Here is a 20,601-nt window from a genome sequence, read left to right as displayed (position 1 = left end):
CTGCCCTCTGCCCCACTCGTTTTTTGTCCTCTTCTGCCCTCAGCCCCACTTAGAATGGCACCGGCAAGCTGCCAGCGCCATTCTAAAATAGCTACAAAGTCAGATTCAACAGGAAGCACTAATAGTTAAAGGAAAGCAGGTGCTCGAGTTGAAGGTCAAATTAAGTTACACAATCATTAATCACCCCAAGTTTGGGGTGATTAATGATTGTGTAACTGAATTTGAGCTTCATCTCAAGCACCTGCTTTACTTTATCTATTAGTGCTTCCTGTTGAAGCTGACTTTTGTAACTATTTTAGAATGGCTCTGGCAGCTTGCTGGCAGCTTGCCGGCGCCATTCTAAAATAGTTACAAAAGTCAGCTTCAACTTTTGACCCAATCCGTTCCGCTCGCGGATTTTGCGGGAAATTCGCGAATCTCGCGGATTGCGAATTTGCCGAAAATCCGCAAATCCGCGAGCGGAACGGATTTTCCGCCCATACTTAATCTGCACCAAACATATTGCCTTGGGCCACTTACATGTGCTTTTGCTATGAAAAGACATGAGTATTTAAGACAGCTACCGTTCAGCTTCTTAATTAGTGGAGGATTAGGGCCATGTTCTTAAGGGTTAGTCAGTCCTGGGTGTAAGGGTGGTGAAAGGTTATGCTGCCTGCTTGTTAAAGGTAATTGTAATCTGTAAGCCTCTGGAGGCCAGCCATTGGTAGTGCAGAGTCTATGGGCTTAGTTACAGGTACGGTGGTCCTGTAACCGTTGTACACGTGGATGGCGGTCTGACCAACGCCCTCGCATCGGGCCTCCCGCCCGATTACAAAGGTGCCGTGGGACCATCCTGCAGCGATGGGGAATGCCGGCAGGAATTGCATTGGTACTAATGCCAAAACGGCCGAGCAACTTTCAACCAACCTTTTTACCATGCATTTCATGGCAAGGACCCTGTGATGAAATGTTTGGCGGAAACGTATGTAAAGGGGCCCCCAACAAGGCCCCGGGCAAATCTGCTCATGGGGGTGCCCCCCAATAGTGTACCCTTGTATGTGCACTGTCTGACATGCACAATATGGTGCATTCCACACCGTGGACGGACGTACTGAATGCGCTGTCATGGCAGCAGTATGCTTTTTTTTCAGAATCTCCTACGAGCCAAACATTCCTGCCTCTGTGTCACCGCCGCCGCACCGCAAGCCCTGGATTTCTATCTTAATCCGGCGGGTGGGAGACTGCAAAACTCTTTATAAGGCCCTATGTCTTTTTTTTGTGTTTGAAAGCTTTATTAAATGCAATATAATGATAAACAACAAGAGGCATCAGCAGAAAGTAAAAGATACAAGAACAAAATCTAAAACAAAGCGCTAACGTCATAATAGAATACTAAAGCATTTTATGGGATTTTAAAATTAGAAGGGAGGAGGGGTAAAGAGGGGGGGACAGGGGTGTAATGCTACAATAGAAAAATATAAAAGAAAAATAAATAGAAAAATGGCGGCAATTCAAATTGTAAAAAGAAACATGTGATCAAATAACAGTATACATATGCAAAAAAGTAATATAAAATAAAAGAATCTCAAAAACATAAAATAGGCAAATAGGGAGAGAGTGTAAGTCCTTTAAGGAGGTTTGAAATTCCCTGAGGGGGTATGATTGGATAATGGACGAGCTAGTTGGTTTAAATATGTAGTGAGGGGTAACCAATAAAGGTCCACATTACGACGTGGTTTACAAGAAGAAGCAAAAGCCACGTCAAGTCTGTGAAAATGACATAAGGAGTTCCACCAGGGTTGTACAGAAATCTTCAAAAGAGATTTCCAATTGGAGGAAATATGTTGGAATGCAAGTGCTAACATGAGATCATAAAGACCATGTGAATGTGGAGGAAGATCTAAAGACTCTGAGAGACTGCCCAGAAAGAGATGAATGTTCGAGCAAGGAGTTGAAAGTGAAAAATGCGAGAAAGACAAGACCATATTTTATTCCAAAAAGAAGAGATAGGGGGACAGAGAAAAAATAGATGGAAAAGATCAGCATTTAAAGAGCCACAGGTCCAGCACTTAGAGTCAGTAGAGGAAGAAAACCGAGATAAAGATAGAGGAGAAAGATAAAGCCTATGGTATCGAAAAAATTAGGATTGGGTGAGAGAAGCAGAGCGAGAAATCCTTAAGGATCTAGACCAGAGCTTGTCCCAAAGTTGAACAGACCAAATACAATCAAAGCCATGTTCCCAAGAAAGTTCCACTTTAGTTTTGGAACGTTCCGGGTTAGGAGACGAAAATAATTTATAAATTAAAGAAGCTTTAGGAAGAGTAGAAAAAATAATAATAAGAAGAGAAGACTGAGGAGGTAATGAAGTGAAAGATGGAAGAAAATAATAACGCTTAGGAATTATCTCCATGAGAATAGTAAATTTATGTAAGAAAGAGTTAGGGCAATGGAACAAAAGTTGAAATTGGGGAAAAGAGCAAGGTGAAATACCGTCAAAGAGATGATTGACACACATGATACCTTTTAATCTCCAAGAAGACCAATAAATGGGTCTATTATTAAAAAGAATAAGAGAGTTATGCCAAATTGGAGTATTTAGAAAGGATTCCCGCTAAATATCATGTGGGACGAGCAAAGGCTTTAAGAGAGAAGAGGCATGTTTAAATAGAGGAAGTGAAGAATAGGGAGTCTTAGTAGAGAATCCCAAAAAAGAAAAGGGTAGCAGCAAAACACGTTCAATATCAAGCCAAAGAGGAGAAAAGGGAGAAGTATCGGGAGAAAGCCATCTGGAAGCTTGTCGTAGAGAAAAAGATTTATGATAGAGACAAAAGTTTGGAAAAGTAACACCACAGTTCGATTTAGATTTACGCAGAATAGACAAAGTAATTCTAGATTTTTTTACCTCTCAAGAGAAATTTGGAGAGAGAAGAATCAATCCGTTTAAAATAAAGAGCGGGATGTGAACAGGTAACATGGAAAAAATGTAAATAAGAATAGGAGCACCCATCATCTTGATAGAATCAAGACGACCCCACCAGTAAAAGAAAAGGGTATTCCATGAGGAGAATAATTTCTCAATCCGGAATAAAACTGCAGACATATTTAATGTGATAGAGGAAGAAATGGACTTAGAGAACAAAATGCCAAGATATTTGATCTTTGTTGTGCTTCAAGCACAGCCAGTCGAAGAGAACGTATATAGACAAGAAATGGTCAAGGTAAGAATTTCGGTTTTGTTAGAATTGATCTTATAGCCCGAGACGGGGAAAAATGATCAAATTCGGGTAGAAAGGGGGGAAGAGAAGAGTCTGGGTTGGAGATAAACAAAAGGATATCATCTGCATACGCAGAAAGCTTTAAGTGATCATTACCGTAAGGGAAGCCAGAGATAGATTTGTAATTTCGTATAGAGGTAAGAAACGGTTCAAGTGACAAAATAAAAAGAAGAGGAGAGAGTGGGCAACCTTGACGAACACCTCTCTGGAGGGTAAAGGAAGAGGAGAGTTGACCATTCACAAGGACTGAGGCTTTGGGGGCAGAATATAACAAAGAAATAAGAGAGATAAATTTGGGACCGAAGCCATGCCAGCGTAACAAAGCTAACAAAAAGGACCAATCTACTCTATCAAAGACCTTCTCAGCGTCAACAGAGATAGCAGCTAGGGGAATGGAAAGGGAAGAAGCTTTATTCAGAACATTAAGAAAGAGCCGAGAATTGTCAGAAGTAAGTCTACCCTTAACAAAACCGCACTGTTCTTTACCAATAAGATGAGGCATAAGGGGGTCTAAACGCAAAGCAAGCAATTTAGCAAAAAGTTTATAGTCAACATTAACTAATGAAATTGGACGGTAGTTTTTACAATGCTGGGGGTCACGACCATCCTTTGGGATCAAGCAAATGATAGCATCCTGAAAAGAACCCTCAGCCCTGCCAGTGGAATAAAATGACTGGAAGAGAGACAGAAGTTTAGGTAACAAAAGGTCAGTAAAATGTAAATAAAACTCAACAGGAAAACCATCAGGACCCGGTGTTTTACCTGTAGTGAGGGAAGATAAAGCAGTAGAAAGTTCTTGTAATGAGAGATCAAATTCAAGAGCGGGAAAATTAAGATGGGAAGTCGTAGGATTGGGAAGTTTCTCAAAATAGGGATGAATAAGGGAAGTGGAAGGGGTAGATTCAGGAGTATAGAGCTGTTGATAAAACAGTTGAAATTGATCAAGTATGTCTTTATCTTTATGAAGAAGGACATTGTCAGAAGAGTAGATGGAGTTTATAAGAGTAAGTTCCTTATGAGAGTTAAGATAGTGAGCCAAAAGTTTACCAGATTTATTCCGACCACCATAATAACGAGCGCTACGGCGGAGAAGAATAGAAGAGGCGTTATCAGTCTTGAGTTTGTTAAATTCAATTTTAGCATGAAGAAGTATTGGTGACATACATTTGTCTGAAGAGGTGTAAAATTGATGTTCCAATTGTTTTATATGTGCTAAAGAAAGTTTCTGTTTCTGAAGATACTGTTTCTTCTTCCTGGAAACAAAATCAATAATGAAACCTCTAGCAGTAGCTTTATATGAATCCCAGCGAATATAAGGAGATGTATGAGGATCAGAATTAATCTGAAAGAAATCATTAGTGAAGGAGCGAAATAAGGATGAGAAGTTAGGATCAGAAAGGAGAGCACAGTTGAAGCGCCAACGAGAAGATTTGGGATGAGGTGAGAGCAAATCAAGGGCTGTCACAATGGGAGGATGGTCAGAAATAACCATAGGTTCAATTGATGAAGATAATAAGTCCTGAGATAAGGATTGAGAGAGGAAGATACAGTCCAGGCGAGAAAAAGACGAATGAGGAGGAGAAAAGAAAGAGTAGTCCAAAGTGTATGGATTTAAGAGTCTCCAGGAGTCAATGAGATGAGCTTGTGAAATTGTATCAAGAAATTGTTTATGTGATTTGTGAGGAGTAAACCGAACTGTGGATTTGCGGTCAAGAAATCGGTCCATAATTTCATTAAAGTCTCCACCTAAGAGGAATGTCATTTTTATGATGAATGCATTTACTCATAATTAAAGGTTAAAATGTACAATCAGGTTGATTAGGGCCATAAACATTGAAAACAGTTAGAGAAATTGAGTTAACTATTAAATTAACAAGTATCCATCTGCCATCATCATCCCTTTCTTCAGACAGCACCTTACATTTCAACTTTTTATGAAGAAGAATGGCAACTCCATTTTTCTTGTTAGTAGAGGGGGAAAAAAGAACTGTACCAACCCAACCTCGTTTCAATTTAAGGGTTTCAAGTTCATTAAGATGAGTCTCTTGAAGAAGGACAATGTCAGGGGTATAGGAAGCTAAGTGAGAGAGAACTCTCTGCCGTTTGATGGGATTAACAAAACCTTTAACATTCCAAGAGATAACTCTAAATGTTAACTAGGGAGAAGTCAAGGAGAACAATAAATGCAATACAATATGTATACATCATCAAATCGAAACATACGAAACATGTATGACAAATGCAGCCGATGAGAAAAGGAAGAAGAAGAATAGTAAAAATGGGAAAAAGAGAAATGCAAGAAACATCTTCAAAAAAAAGATAAGGTTGAAGGAAAGCAGAGAAAAGGAGAAAAAGAAAGGGAAAAAAGATAAAGTAAGAGAACAGACAGTACAAATCCCGAAGGATGACTGAAGTGAACATACCTGAAGGGAAATACAGAAGGGCAAATGGGGTCATGGCGACACTCAATAGGACGAACCACCCGAAGAACCGGGATCCAACTGCACCAGGACACAAAGGGAACCAAAGGATAGGAGCCAAATGGGTTAAGGGATCAGGGAAGACGAGTTTGCACCTAAGAACAAAAAAAAGAAGAAAACAATGTTCAGGGGAGCTCAATACAATGAAAGCAACAAAGAAACATATACAGTGAAATATGTAAAATTCACATAATAAATATGAAGAGAAACAGCAAACAGAAACCCTGTAATAAGAAACAAGAAAACAGATTAATGAGAAAAACAAATGAGGATGCCGAGTTAATTAGCCATTGGGAGGAGCAGAGGTATCCATACCATTGCTAGATTGAATGAGAATGAAGTTCTTAAGTTCGCCAGGATTCAGAAAAGTCCAAGTACGATTCTGATGAGTAACCTTGAAGGTACAAGGATGAAACAAGCCATATTGAGCGCCAATAGATCTCAAAGGAGCGCGAAGACTCAGGAATTCCTTCCTTCTAGTTGCAGTAGCATTGGAAGCAAACAATAAACAAGTAATAAGGTCCAAGGGGAATTTTAAAGACCAAGCTCCAATATGTTCCCTATAGACATATAACAACATGTATATCGGAGGGTCTACCACACAAGTACGCTCAGTATGTCCTAAAAGGGTACCCTAAGACAACCTCAAACTATGAGTATCCAACAGGGGCCATCCCCACAGTGGTCAGAGAGGGATGCCCATCAGTAACCTCACGGAACCGCCCTTCATCATTTGGGATTCCGTCAAGACCACCACTGGGACAGCCAGTCAACTATCACGGTCGGGGGTCCAGTTATAGAAAGGAACTCCACTGCCGATCAGTAAGGTCTAACTCTGGTCTTGCTACTCAAGTTCTGAGGATTCTAGTATCAAAACTGGGGGACTGATGTTGCAGTGCTCAAAACGTGTGAAAAATTAGAAAAGTCAGTGATAATAAAATAGGATAGGGGGTACTCATAACTTTATTCAGGTGTTACCCATCCTCCCAATGTTAAAAAGTAGTCTTCAGTGACAGTCACTAATATATAGACTGTCTGAATGTTCTATGTAGTCGACATGTTTCAGCAATTTCGTGACAGGTTCGTCATTGCTTTCTTCAGGACCATATTAACTAATAGCTACTGCAATTAAGTGATAGTGAAAACAAATATGTGCTCAAAATCAAAAATAGATATAGAGATCACCTGATATCACTAGGTGTTCTGCTCCCTCTTTTCAAGTTTTGCTGAAAAAGAGGAAAGAGAAAGATATAAAGGTCGAACCCAAGGCTGACCTAAAGACAAACTGGCGTATAACATTATAATCATAATTATGATTAATAAAAAGTATCACTAATGTATACTAGATGCCACCTAAACATGAAGTGCACACGTATTATCATTGGGTCTATTCTGATAACTACCAATGAGAAAAAGGTTTAACCCATTTTACCATATTTGTAAGAGGTATAGACCTCACCCCACCTGGCCACGGCTCAGGAAAAAGGGGAAGCACCGCTCTATGATAGAAAGAGATATAAATATACAACACATTGTTAGCTATACTCAAACTATCGTTTGCTAGAAGAAAGCGAGGTAGCACACGTACAACCAAGATAACACTCACTCTCAACTCGTATATAAGAAATATTGGTGGTGGAAATCGTATATTTTTAGTATATATCGTAAAGCAGAAGCAGCTTCATAATATGACGGCTGCTCATTCCGCATCTATTTAAAGAAGCCAGACCACCGCTCTTACACACAGGAACGCAGACACGCTACATGTTTTTATGTGGCCAAGCAAATTGAAGTAACAAAAAGCTGCTCATGCCGCGTGGTACGCGTGCCACGTATGGTTGTACGTGTGCTACCTCGATTTCTTCTAGCAAACGATAGAAGTTAGGATTTTGTCTTAATTTTGTCTTAAGACAAACTTAAGACAGACTTAAGACAGACTTAAGACAAACTTAAGACATACTTAAAACAAAATCCTAACTTAAGTCTGTCTTAAGTCTGTCTTAAGTTTGTCTTAAGACAAACTTAAGACAAAATCCTAACTTCTGTGAATACCAAAAGTAGTAAGTTCATTCTGTGAATACCAAAAGTAGTAAGTGCATTCTGTGAATTCCAAAAGTAGTAAGTGCATTCTGTGAATACCAAAATAGTAGTAAGTTTAGGATTGAGTCTTAAGTTCATTCTGTGAATCTGGCCCCTAGCGTGGATATATTCCCCAATCTTTTACTGTATACAAACCACGATATCCACAGGTCTCACTAAAAAAAACGTGCGTTGAAGCCTACAAGGAACCTAGAAAAACTGCAACCTGTCCACCACTTAACAGACCAGGGGAAATAACTTTAAAAAGAACGATTCTCATCACTCACCATTGGTGACATGCTTCTTCATTTGGGTCTCCTCCTAGTGACACACTGGTGTCACTTAGGGCTGCAACCCTTTCAGAAGGAAAGGGGAGCTCGCAGATGTTTTTATGTTTTTATGTTTTTCAGCTATATATGATCCTACAGATGTGAGCAAACAGTTTGTGTAGAAATGATAAGTGCCGTGCAAAATAGTGAATGTTAGTGAGATAAAATTGAGCAGTGAGGGAAAAAAACGTTAATTGGTATCTCTCATTGCTCAAGCTTAAAAACAGTGCAAAGACAGTTTTCAATAAATAACTGTCTGTGAGTGGAAACTAACCGTCAACATGTTTCAGCCAAAAAAGGATAAGTTAATCCTAGGCCTTCTTCAGGACCACAAATGTTGCTACTGCATTGGTGAAAACAAACAATAAAGAGAAAAAAGAAGAAAAAAGGTTGGTAACAAATACAACCTCGTCACCTGTTTACAGGCATATACAAATTCTCTGCAAATGACGGTTCACTGTGGATATCTAAAAGAAATAGAAGAATTGTCCACATATAAAGATCGTCACAACTTCAATGGTACTTGTAGACTTCACACATCCGATCGATACAGAGTGACCTATTTGCTAGTCATCTCCGATCTTATTGTTACAAAATCATATGCCTTCATGAATACTCGTTTTGCACGAGAACAAGACCTCACCTCGCCTGGAAACAGCTCAGGAAAAGGAGGCACTGGTCTGAGGGAAAACAAAGGAAAGAACCACTAATGGTCACCCTGTTCTCTAATACCCTCATTTTGTCTACTGTTAAAAAGCATGTCCGGCACACATATGTCGCAAAAAGCCATAGCTATAAAATCACTAGATTAATACTCAAAGAGTCTTCTGGTCTAAGATGATAAAGACCTTAAGGGGTTTGTCATATTTCCCCTGCACAAGTTTCTCACACTGAGGAGACAATTCTAAGCATCTTTCACCTCTTAAAAATATGCCTGGTTGCATGCTCAGGTGACTTAACCTGCGCATGCCAGCATCGTTACTCCAATAGTCTTCTAGTCTAAGATGATACATACCTAATGGAAGTATCATATTTCCCCTGATCATATATCTTGCATTGGGGATTAAATGCTAAGGGTCTTTCACCACTTAAGGACATGCCTGGTTACATGCTTGTGTGGCTTAGCCTGCATGCCAGCATCGTTATCGGACAACCTTTTTATGTCTAAATCTCAGGTCGCCTTTGGACAGCCTTTGAAAACACGAATCTCGAATCTAGCAGAAGACCGAGCCTAAATCACCAGCCCTACCAGAAAAACTTTAAGCTGTGCATCGCAGAGGAGAATGCAACACACATAGCCAGATAGGGCTATCACACAAAAATGTACTATCTAAAATTAGTGTATTTCCAAAACTGATAACAACTTTAGTGCAATGCATCTCTTATAGCTCTCTAATGAATTGTCATCAGGTTACATTCTCGTATGACTATACTGCAAGTCTCATAGGTGACCAAGTCTAAAACCGAAACACTGCCATGAGATTATTAAACTGGCGCATACATCAATATATACCTCACATAGCCAGACACAGCTGCCTCACGGCAACGCACTCTCCATGATGAATGCTTTGAAATAACAAACACAAACTACCGTGCATGCCACACTTCATCCCTCACCTGTCCGTCGGTACCTCTGGCGGTTCATTAAGCCGTATGGGGAGGTAGTGAATGGAGGTTGACTCCATTTTTCAAAGGCGATCTACTCGCGTCACTCACGCTGTATTGGGCAAAGTCGATTATGTGACTCTCATCGCGTCACTCGCGCTGTCTTGAGCAAGGTCGATCATGTGACTTGCTATAACTTGTTGTTTGAGGAATCATGGGACATGTGGTTAGTTTTGTCCTGTATTATTTGTAAAAAAGGAAGACAGACTATCAACAGGTTTTCGTGATACACCTAAACATTACTTCCATTTATGTCAAGAGTATGTACATGCGCCCTGATTGGCTTAAAGGGCGATCTGCGATCCGTAACTTAGCAAACTGTCATTCACTATGAATCATGGGAATTGTAGTTGGAGTTATACTGCTGTGTCATAAGATACGAGAAAAAAATAAAATAATAATAATTTTTGCCATGAATTCTCATCAAGGATTAATTCAAATCTGGCATGAATTCTCATCAAGGATTAGTTCAAATTCACCTAGATTGAATTAGAGCGCCATCACTTATCGTTACTCGCAGTATTTTGGGCAATGTAACATATGTGCCTTACTCAGACTTGTTGTTCTCAGAATAATAGGACCTACAGTTTGTATCGTCAAAACGTTTCAACTGGTTTGAAAAAGAAGGGGGAATGTTATTCAGTTTAAGAACTATGTTCAAAAGCACCCCGACATGATATTGGATTACATGCAACCAGTCACCAAAACAACCGGATGTATTAATGTGCATGCACTTGTATTCTGTCAGAAAAGGGCGACTCATAACTTGTTTAGTCAGCTGTCAGTTCTTGAGGTGCAATCTATATATAAACAGTAGGGGAAGTCTAGCTTCTCCTAACAGCGATATCTTTGCTACATTATGATACCATTTGTGATCTTACTGGTTAACCGGCTAGATATGGCCTCAAATAGCTGCATATGATCAGATGGAGAAGAAATGTCTTTCACTCCTGTGCCATCCAAAAGCTTTCTTGATATAGTGAATTCCTATAGTACCCCCTGAGTTGGAACTAAAGGGCAATCCATGGTATATCATCATTCAGTCCTATCGTGTCGTTCTGCAGTTTGAAAACCCATTTCTGTTCTCTTATAAACAGAAATTTAGAAATGTCTGTAATGTGTATGAGAATGAATAGCTGTTCAAGAACTGTCCATACAAACTCTTCAGCACAGTGGTTGACTTCCAAGAAATGTCTTGTGAGTTTTGGCGCTTGTTTCTTACATCTCACCGTGCTCTTATGTTCCAGCATTCTTAGTTTAACCTTTCGAGTGGTCATGCCCACATATAGTCGTTTACATGGACAGGTAACAAGGTAAATAAGCTTTTCGCTATTGCAATTAGTAAACCTATTTTGTACCCAGGGTCTGCTAGTCCCTATGTCCACAGACTTGAAATTTTGTGTTTGTGGACAAGCAGCACATGACCCACATCGAAAGTGTCCTCGGATAGCTGGGAGATCCCAGAGTGTCCTTATCCCTGTAGTAGGTTTAGTTTTAGGTCTGGTATGGACAAGTTGGTCCCGAAAATGTATACTTCTCTTGAATGAGAAGAAAGGAGGTGGAATCTGTTTGTTTCCAATATTGAGTATGCACCAGTGTTTGCGTACACTCTTTTGGATACTGTTGTACATTGTACTGAAGGTGTTAACAAAAGTCATTCTATTCAACTACGGTTTAGGTTCAGATAGTTCCAACAGGGCCTCTCTGCTGTTATTCATAGCTCATTTGAGTGAGCGGCGTACCAATCCCTTGGGATTTCTGTTACACATTTGGGATGATAGAGTGGTCGCGTGGTCTTCAAATCTCTCCTTAGTAGAGCAAATTCTCCGAACCCGGAGAAATTGTCGGAATGGTGAATTGTCACGTAGTGGCTTTGGATGATGGCTGTCGTAACGAAGTAAGGAATTTCTAGCCATTGCCTTCCTATATAATTCAATTACGAGGCCTGATGGCGTGGTTACGATCAATAGACCCAGAAGCGCTAGCTTGTTTTTATCATATTCCTCCGTGAATTTCAAAATTTCATTTCTGCTATTAAGCCATGTTTGGAATAGTGTAATAGACTCCGGATTACCCCGCCAAACGACAAAGACATCATCTATGTAGCGCTTCCATAGACGAATCGAGTCCCGAAATGGGTTGGTATGTTTCAAAACATGCTCCTGCTCAAAGCCATGGACATACAAATTGGCCTGCTCAATTTAACTCACTATCATTCACTATTTTGCACTGCATTTATCATTCCTACATGTACTGTTTGCTCACATCTGTAGGGTCATATATAGCTGAACAAGATAAAAACATCTGCAAGCTCCCCTTTCTTCTGAAAGGGTTGCAGCCCTTAGTGACACCAGTGTGTCACTAGGAGGAGACCCAGATGATGAAGCATGTCACCAATGGTGAGTGATGGGAATCCTTCCTTTTTAAAGTTATTTCCCCATGTCTGTTAAGTGGTGGACAGGTTGGGGTTTTTCTATGTTCCTTGTAGGCTTCAATGCACATTTTTATGAGTGAGACCCGTGGATATCGTGGTTTGTATACATAACTTTACTTAAAGGCATATAAATGTACTTTGATGACTCACACATGCACATGCACATTCAAGTTATGGTGATATGGATTTAAGAATAGTATCTGTATTTATCTATATGAACTTACCTTCACGATATTTTGGTCCTTGATATTTTGGCCACTATATTTTGGTCCAACTATCAATAGGAGCATAGAGGGAATCAAACAGGGTCGCCCTCCACTCTAAACTAGATACACAACAAAAGACTCTGTCGAGCGGACGTCCACATGTGTAACTGACACATGTGGACGTCCGCTTGACAGGGTCTTTTGTTGTGTAACCACTATATTTTGGTAGCATAACATTTTGGATAAGAATATTTTGCCAAAGAGCCCATTGAGAGCTTTGTAGAACAAATATTTGGTTCTCACTGAAAGCAGAGGGTTCTGAGCAGTAAGAAACCCAAAGAAAGTAGGTAGCATCATCTCATATCAGATAAGTTGGTCAACCTTCTTAACTCACTGTTGACCGAAGACCATCAAGGAAAAATCACATAGGGAGGTGGACATTTAACATTTTGTTATGGGTTTTTGGGCTAGACCACCCTTCGTCCCTCTACATTTGCCTGTAGGGGAAAGAAAAAGTGCCCTTTTCCTTCTGTAAAGCATACTTTCAGATATCTCAAGGAACACGTTAGCTGACTGATTGTCCACAATATATAATGATGAACAAGGAAACAAAGGAAAATTAAATCAAGTGCTATGTTTGACAATGTAATATGGTCATCATGACTGTGTCTCTGTTGCCTCTTCTCGATGGAGCAGACAAAATGTCATGTATAATGTGTGGAACTCCATATTTTTGCCTCCCAAAGTAGGATGCACTTACATCATCCAGAGAAAGAAAAGTAGTCTTTAGATAAAGGCATAGGTAGGAATGGCCATCAGGGACTCTTTACATGTGGGGTAGACTACACAGGGACATCGTTTGTAGAAGGAATGAGATCCCATTTTCCCAACCACTTGAAGGCAGCATATGCCCTATCAGACAGCTCATGAGTACAGACAGACCATGATGGGTTGATCAGAAAGCGGTCCTTGGAATCACTTGGGAATGAAGTAGAGTTATTATTACTGAGTTGTCTATTTCACATCTATACAGTTGTTTTATGGTTCACGACAAGTAATTTAATTCTCATTAATTTTAGTGCCACCATCACTTGGGCCAATTGCCAGGGATGTGGATAGCCTGGTATTGTGCATGAGAGCTCTGTTATGTGAGGACCTTTTCCGCCTGGATCACAATGTGCCCCCAGTTCCCTTCAATGCTGAGGTAAGGAGCATCTTAAAATGTATGTACCGGGACACCATATCAAGAGGATCTCTCTCCTCACTCTGGGTTTAATATGAAGAATGTTAACATTTATATGCTTGCAACACTATTCAACGGAATTCATTTTTTAGTATGTATATTAGTATTACTTTATGAACTCCAAAATTCAGTTCACACATTTGAGGATGGAATTCTCTGCCTCAGTCTCTCTTATCTTTTCTACAGGCCCGATTCACAGAACTAACTTAAGACAAAATCCTAAACTTACTACTTTTGGTATTCACAGAAGTGAGGATTTTGTCTTAAGTTTGTCTTAAAACTGACTTAAGACAAACATAAGACAAAATCCTAACTTAAGTCTGTTTTAAGTCTGTCTTAAGACAAACTTAAGACAAAATCCTAACTTCTGTGAATATCAAAAGTAGTAAGTTTAGGATTTTGTCTTAAGTTAGTTCTGTGAATCGGGCCGTACATGAAGATTTCCACTGCTGGTATGAAGATCTTCATACACAGAGGTATACATTTTTGTAAAAGATTTAGGAGGGACAAGTGAAAGTGTTGGGAAAATAGGGAATGATTACTGGTATATGGATGATGTTAATGTAAATGAAAGGAGGGGCTCGGAAGTGTGGTGACATGCCAGTACAACAACACAGGAAATATCCTGAACAACAACTCCGCAACAATGAGTTCTGGCGTCACACAAGCCAAAAAAGACTTGCCCGAACAACGACTAAGGGCCTGCGAACAATCTCGCTAGGAAAGCCCTCCGTACTACTTGGATCTGGAGGGCTTTCCCAGCGAATTGTGCTCGGCGAGTCCGAGCGACCGAGTATGATGCATCCATATGGTGACGGACTCAGTTCACTCAGACTCCCATTGAACTGCCACACTGTGCATGCCCGCAAAATGTGGTGCATGCCACACTGTGCATGCATGGAAAGGGGGTACCCATGGGTACCCTCAAGTGACAGATTGGGAGGGCCAAGATGAACGGGGACCTGCTACAGCCCCCCAAAGCCCAATTCCCACAGCTGTTTTGTCTTGCTGAGATCGAGTCGATACTGCTGTCCGAATAGTGCATCGTACTCATTGGTCCGGGTCCATGGCACAGCATGATTCGGCTGCGAGTGAGTCAGACTGACAGGATCGGGTTCGGAAACGATTTGGTCAACGCAGACGAGATCTTTGCATTGTACTTGGTCGTCTGGAACAGGGGATGATGCAGTCGGAAACATAGGCTCCAAATCAGATTTGCTCATTCTGGAACCCATCTGGAGGTCTTTACTAGCGAGATTGTACTATGGCCCCTAGCCTTAACCATGCATGTGCGGGCAAATCTGGCAGACTTCAATGCCATATTGGCCTCCACCTTACCTACCCCCGCGATCTTGTTAGCGGATCAGGCTGATCATCTTGATGAATGGCTATTTCGCGCTAGCGACAAAGTTGCCCCTTTTAAAACAATCAAAGCTAAGCGCCCTCACGAAGCTCAACGATGGTTCTCTGACCAACTTAAAGCTGACAAACTTGCCCTTCGGCAAGCTGAACGTCGTTGGAGGCGCAACTATGACCCGCAGCTCAGACTCGTTTATGTTGACTCTCTAAAGTCTTATAAAAAATCGATCTTGACAGCTAAAACTGCCTACTTTTCCTAAAAGATAATGAACTCCAATAACAAAGCTAAGGATATCTTTTCAATCATCAACGAGCTTTCCCTGCCTGATAGGGTCACTCCCCAACCTCAGCCAACCCAAACCCTGTGTGATTCTTTAAACTCTTATTTTATCGATAAAATCACAACCATAAAAAATAATATCCCCACCCCTTCATCCCCTCTTCCTCCCCCCCTACCCCCTAGGAACTCTAGCCTCTTGACAGAGTTTCCGCCAATCTCTTTAAAAGAATTCTCTTCACTACTTCTTAAAGTCAGTTCAGGTTCTCCTAATGACTGCTGCCCACCCCCAGATCTTGAGGGAGGCCTTTCTGGCCTGTCCGGACCCCCCACTAGCTCTGCTTACCAACTCCCTTGCCACAGGGGAGGTCCCCCGCTCTTTCAAACAGGCAGCCGTCCTACCCATACTAAAAAAATCCAACGTGGACCCCACAATCCTAAGTAATTATCGACCCATTTCCCTCCTCCCTTACTTAGGAAAGATCTTGGAGACTTATGTCACCCGCTGCCTGAGCTCCTTCATAGAGAAATCCTCCTTCCTGGATGCCCAACAAGCTGGCTTTAGACCCCTCCATTCTACCGAGGCGGTCATAGTAGCAGTCATGGATGCCCTCCGGCAAGGTGCCGATAAAAACATCTCTCAGGCCCTTGTCCTCTTAGACCTTTCGGCAGCATTCGACACGGTCGATCATGCCATCTTGATCGACCGTGTCCACAATGCTGGCATCCAGGGGGTGGCCCTCGACTGGCTTAGATCATTCCTTGACCAGCGATCACAGGCAGTCCACCTGTCTATCTTTTCTGCACCCTACACATCCTTAACCTGCGGGGTCCCTCAGGGCTCTGTACTATCTCCCCTTCTATTTAATTTGTATTTGCAACCCCTCTTAGCTTCCCTCCGTAATACCCCGGTTACAATCTTCAACTACGCTGACGATCTTCAGTTAATTTTTCCCATTGATTCCCTTCCTTCCTCCTGACTTAATTTTCAGTCCATTATGCTGGCCATCGCAGAGTGGATGTATCATAGCCAACTGAAATTGAACCCCACAAAAACTGAGCTAGTACTCGTGGGGGGCCCCACTAACCCGTGGAATACCACCTTTTGGCCATCATCCTTGGGGACGGCACCCACTCCAGTGAGCACAGTGAAGAGCCTGGGGGTGATAATTTCTGAAGACCTTTCAATGAGACCACAAATTAACTCAGTCACCTCATCCTGTTTTTTCCATCTTAGGCGGATCCGCAAAATCAGTAGGTTTCTCACTAGAGACGCCCTGATTCAAGTCATCATCGCTCTTATCACCTCCAGGCTCGACTACGCCAACTTGCTATAAGTGGGGATCCCTGCATGCCACCTCCATCGGCTGCAACTGGTGCAGAATCAGGCTACCCGCCTGATTTTCCGCCAGCCTAAACATCAGCACGTTACCCCCTCCTGCGAAGTCTTCACTGGCTCCCTGTCCCCAAGCGCTGTACATTCAAGCTGGGATGTACAGTGTTCAAGGCCCTCTCTGATGCAGCCCCTGCCTTCATTTCATCTGGTCTGACAGTCTACCTCCCCCACAGAGCTCTTCGCTCAACATCTCTCAACTACCTCGTGGTCCCCAAATTCAGACGAAAAAAGCACAGTGGTTTGAGTTTCTCTGTTTTGGCCCCCTCCACCTGGAACTCCCTGCCATCCACCCTTCGTCTCTGTCCCAGTTACGACTGCTTCCGCAGACTGTTAAAAACCCTGTTATTCCAGTCTGCATACGAGTAACTCCCTCACCCTTGATCACTGTACTTTGTCAAGAGCGCCATGAAACCGTTGGTGAAAGTGCGCGGTACAAATATTTTTAACGTAACGTAACGTAACGTAGTTAAGGCTAAGTCGACTAGTTTTCAAGACGGGCGGGAGAGAGGAGTGAAGGACCAGTAAGAGGGGTCTGGGTTAGTTTTTAGGAGGTCCGAGAGGTTCATGGTACATTTTTAGGGGGTGGGAGGTTCAGGGTAATTTTAAGGGGGTGTGAAGTTTTCAGGGTAGTTTTAAGGGGGTGAGGAGCTCAGGGTAGATTTAGGGGGTGGAAGTGGAAGTGGAATGGGATAGTTTTTAGGGGGATGGTGGAGTTTGGGGTAGTTTTAAGCAGTTTGTGTTAGTCTTTAGGGGTGATGGGGTATGGGGTCGTTTTTAGGGGGTGGGAGGTGTTCGGGTTAGATTGCAGCATTCTGTATGGTCTGAAGTCTGCTGAGGAGCTGGGTGGAGATGCCGGTGTAGAGAGCATTGCCGTAGTCGAGGCGGCTGGTGATGAGGACCTAAGTGATTGTCTCTCTGGTAAAGGTAGCGATCCATTTGAATATTCTGCAGAGCATGCAAAGTGTGTAGAAGCAGGAGGAGGCGATTGTCTTAACTTGTCATTTCTTGGTCTGTTGGCTGTTGAGGATGATGCCGAGTTTGCGTGTGGGGTTAGTCTGTGTGAGTGTGGGTCCGAGTTCTGCATGCCACCAGCTGTGGTCCCATGTGGAGGGGTACTTCCAAAAGATCAGTACTTCAGTTTTGTTAGAGATTAGTTGGCCGCAGTTGTCTCTCATCCATTCAGCTACATTTGTCATGGCATTCTAGAAGTTGGTTTTGGCATTGGAAGGGTCCTTGGAGAGCGAGGGAATCAGTTGAATGTCATCTGCGTAGGAGATTATGCTGAGTCCATGGGGTCTGATGACATCTGCAAGGGAGGTCAGGGTTTTGAACAGGGTGGGGCTGAGGGATGATCCTTGTGGTACGCTGCACATGATGTCTTTGGGTGTGGAAGTGAAGGGAGTCAGTCGTATTATCTGTGTGCGTCCTGTAAGGAAGTAGGTGAGCCACTTGAGGGTGTCTTGCTGTATCCCCGTGTCGTGGAATCTGTTGATTAGGGTGTTGTAGGAGTCTGTGTCAACTGACGCAAATCAGTTTAGGAGGATCAGGGCCAAGGCTTCTCCACAGTCTTGGAGTGTTCTGATGTCATCTGTGACAGCAATCAGCACGGTCTCAGAGCTGTGGTTGGCATGGAATCCTGATTAAAATGCATCCAGTAGGTGGTCTTGTTCCAAGAATTTGATAAGCTTCTGGTTGGTGGCATTTTCGAGAACTTTGGTCGAGTAGGGGAGCAGGGAGATCGGACGATAATTTGAGATTGTTGGGGACAGCAGAAGCTTTATTCAGGAGGGATCTGCCTTATGCATATTTCCATCGCTCTGGGAAGGTTGCTGTGGAGATGAAGGTGTTGAGGATGCTGGTGAGTTGAGTGATGATGGGGTTCTTTGCGTGGTTGTTGAGGGGGTGGGAGCAGGGGTTGGTAGGTACCCTGGAGTGGATGGGAGACATGATGGCTGAGGTGGTCAGGGTGGTGGGCTGTGACTAGGTGGTGAGGGTTTAGTTGGTGTTCCCTTGTTGGTTTAAGTCTTCAGGGTTGAGAGTGGCGGGTTGGAGGTTGAAATTGTTGTACATGTCGGTGATCTTGCTGTGGAAGTAGTCTGAAATGGTGTTGCATGAGGGGTGAATGGTGTTCTATGTGCCTTTCAGGTTGGAGAAGTGTGGCTCAATGGTTAGAGAGGCAGACCCTGATGCAGAGGTCTGGCCCGCGACCAGGGTTCAATTCCCGCCTCGGCGGGTCTTGGGCACAATTTCCTCGTACCTGATAATTTTCGCCTCGGTGCCTATTCTAATCATGGGTCCCACTCTGCAACACTGGGCAATAGCTTGCTTAATCTCCACAATGGCCCCAACAGCGCTGGGATGCCTGGCTTCACCTTGGGGGTGCCCAGGAGTGGACATTTCACAGGGAAAACCAGGAAGGGTTCCACAGCGGTATGCGTACAGCGCCAGGAAACCCCGGTTGGGGTATAAGTGCGCTTTACAAGTACAAATTCATTTCATTTGACTATTTTGAAGAGTTCCTTTGTGTGGTTGGATGCAGTGTTGATGCAGGTGGTGATGGCAGCTTTCTTGCATTCAGATGTGTTATTGATAGTCGCTGAGGGCTGTTTTGTGAGCTGATTTGTCGGCGGGGTTCTTGGTGGTCCGCCATCGTTTCTCCAGTAGGTGGCAGTTCCGCTTGGTGGTGCTGTGATCTGGGGTGTACCAATGGCTTTTTTGGGGTTCTTGGTGGATTTTGTAGTTTTCGGCTGAGCAATTGTGTTGGTGCTGTTGGTGATCCAGGTTCCGAAGGTCTGGACGGTCTGGTTGAGGTCTGCTGAGGCCTCGGTTTTGGAGGTGGTGAGGACCTGGGACCACTGAGTTTCACATGACCAACTGTGGTGTGAGAGGATCTGATGCCTGGTGATGGTGCGCTGAGCATTGGTGATGGTGAGGTGTACAATAGTGTGGTCAGGCCTGGGGGAGATCTCTGGTATGGCTGAATTTGATTCTGTAGCTGGAGGGGAAAATGGGATTAAGTGTGTGTCTGGCTTTGTGCATGGGTTCGGTAACCAGTTATGTGAGGCAGATGTTGTTGAGGTTCTCCAGTAGGGCAATGGAGTTGGCATCACTGGGGTCATCGATGTAAGAAGTTGAGGTCACTGAATAGGATGTGGTGAGAGTCAATTGCTGGGGGGATGAGATCCGGGAAGGCATCACAGATTGTTACTCAGGGTCCTAGGGGTCTGTAGGCGAGGGTGCCTTATCGTCGTCTGTTTGTAGTAGGAAGTTGAGGTGTTCCATGAAAGGTATGGGGTTGCTGTTGGTGATGGTTGAAAGGTATGGGGTTGCTGTTGGTGATGGTGCATCTGATGGTTTTCTTGAAGATGGTGGTGACGCTTCCACCTTGTTTGATGATGCAGTGTTGGTGTATCATTTTGTATCCTTCGGGTGTCGGGAGGTGATGTCAGGTTTTGAGGAGGGATTGAACAAAGTTTTGATGATGAAGACAACGTCCCTGGAGAGGCGTTGGCAACCCTCCCGTTGTGCGTATCCACTGCATGGCCTCCATTAGTGGTCCTGCTGGATGGTCCAGTACAGGCAGTGCAGGAGCAGAGAACAGCAGGCAGCAAAGGGGCAGCAGGCAGCGGAGGGAAGGGTTCAGCAAGCAATGCAAGGACAGATGCAATAGGCAGCGCAGGGGCAGCAGGCAGCACAGGGACTGGGGCAGTAGACAGCATAGGGACAGGAGCAGCAGGCAGCACAGACACAGCAGACAGTGCAGGGACAGGGGCTGCCGGTAGCACAAGGGCAGCAGCAGCAGGAAGCACAGGAGCAGCAGAAGGGACAGGGGCAGCAGGCAGTGCAGGGACAGGGCCATTATTTAGCATAGGGTCAGGG

The 20,601-nt window shown here is 43.2% G+C and overlaps 1 protein-coding gene across 1 annotated transcript in view; it reads left to right on the top strand.

The window, feature by feature from the left end:
* The window catches only part of LOC147747108 (vitamin D3 hydroxylase-associated protein-like), a 458,139-nt gene that overhangs the window by 188,145 nt on the left and 249,393 nt on the right, over positions 1 to 20,601 (top strand). Inside the window, exon 7 of the mRNA XM_086952359.1 lies at positions 13,527 to 13,651. Within this exon, the coding sequence (XP_086808485.1) occupies positions 13,527 to 13,651 (125 nt within the window). The remainder of the gene's footprint in view (positions 1 to 13,526; positions 13,652 to 20,601) is intronic.

Source organism: Lissotriton vulgaris, chromosome 1_1 (genome assembly GCF_964263255.1).
Source record: "Lissotriton vulgaris chromosome 1_1, aLisVul1.2, whole genome shotgun sequence".
Classification (NCBI taxonomy): Eukaryota; Metazoa; Chordata; class Amphibia; order Caudata; family Salamandridae; genus Lissotriton; species Lissotriton vulgaris.
The sequence above is the reverse complement of the archived record's forward strand: the minus strand, read 5'-3'. Positions and strand labels throughout refer to the sequence as shown.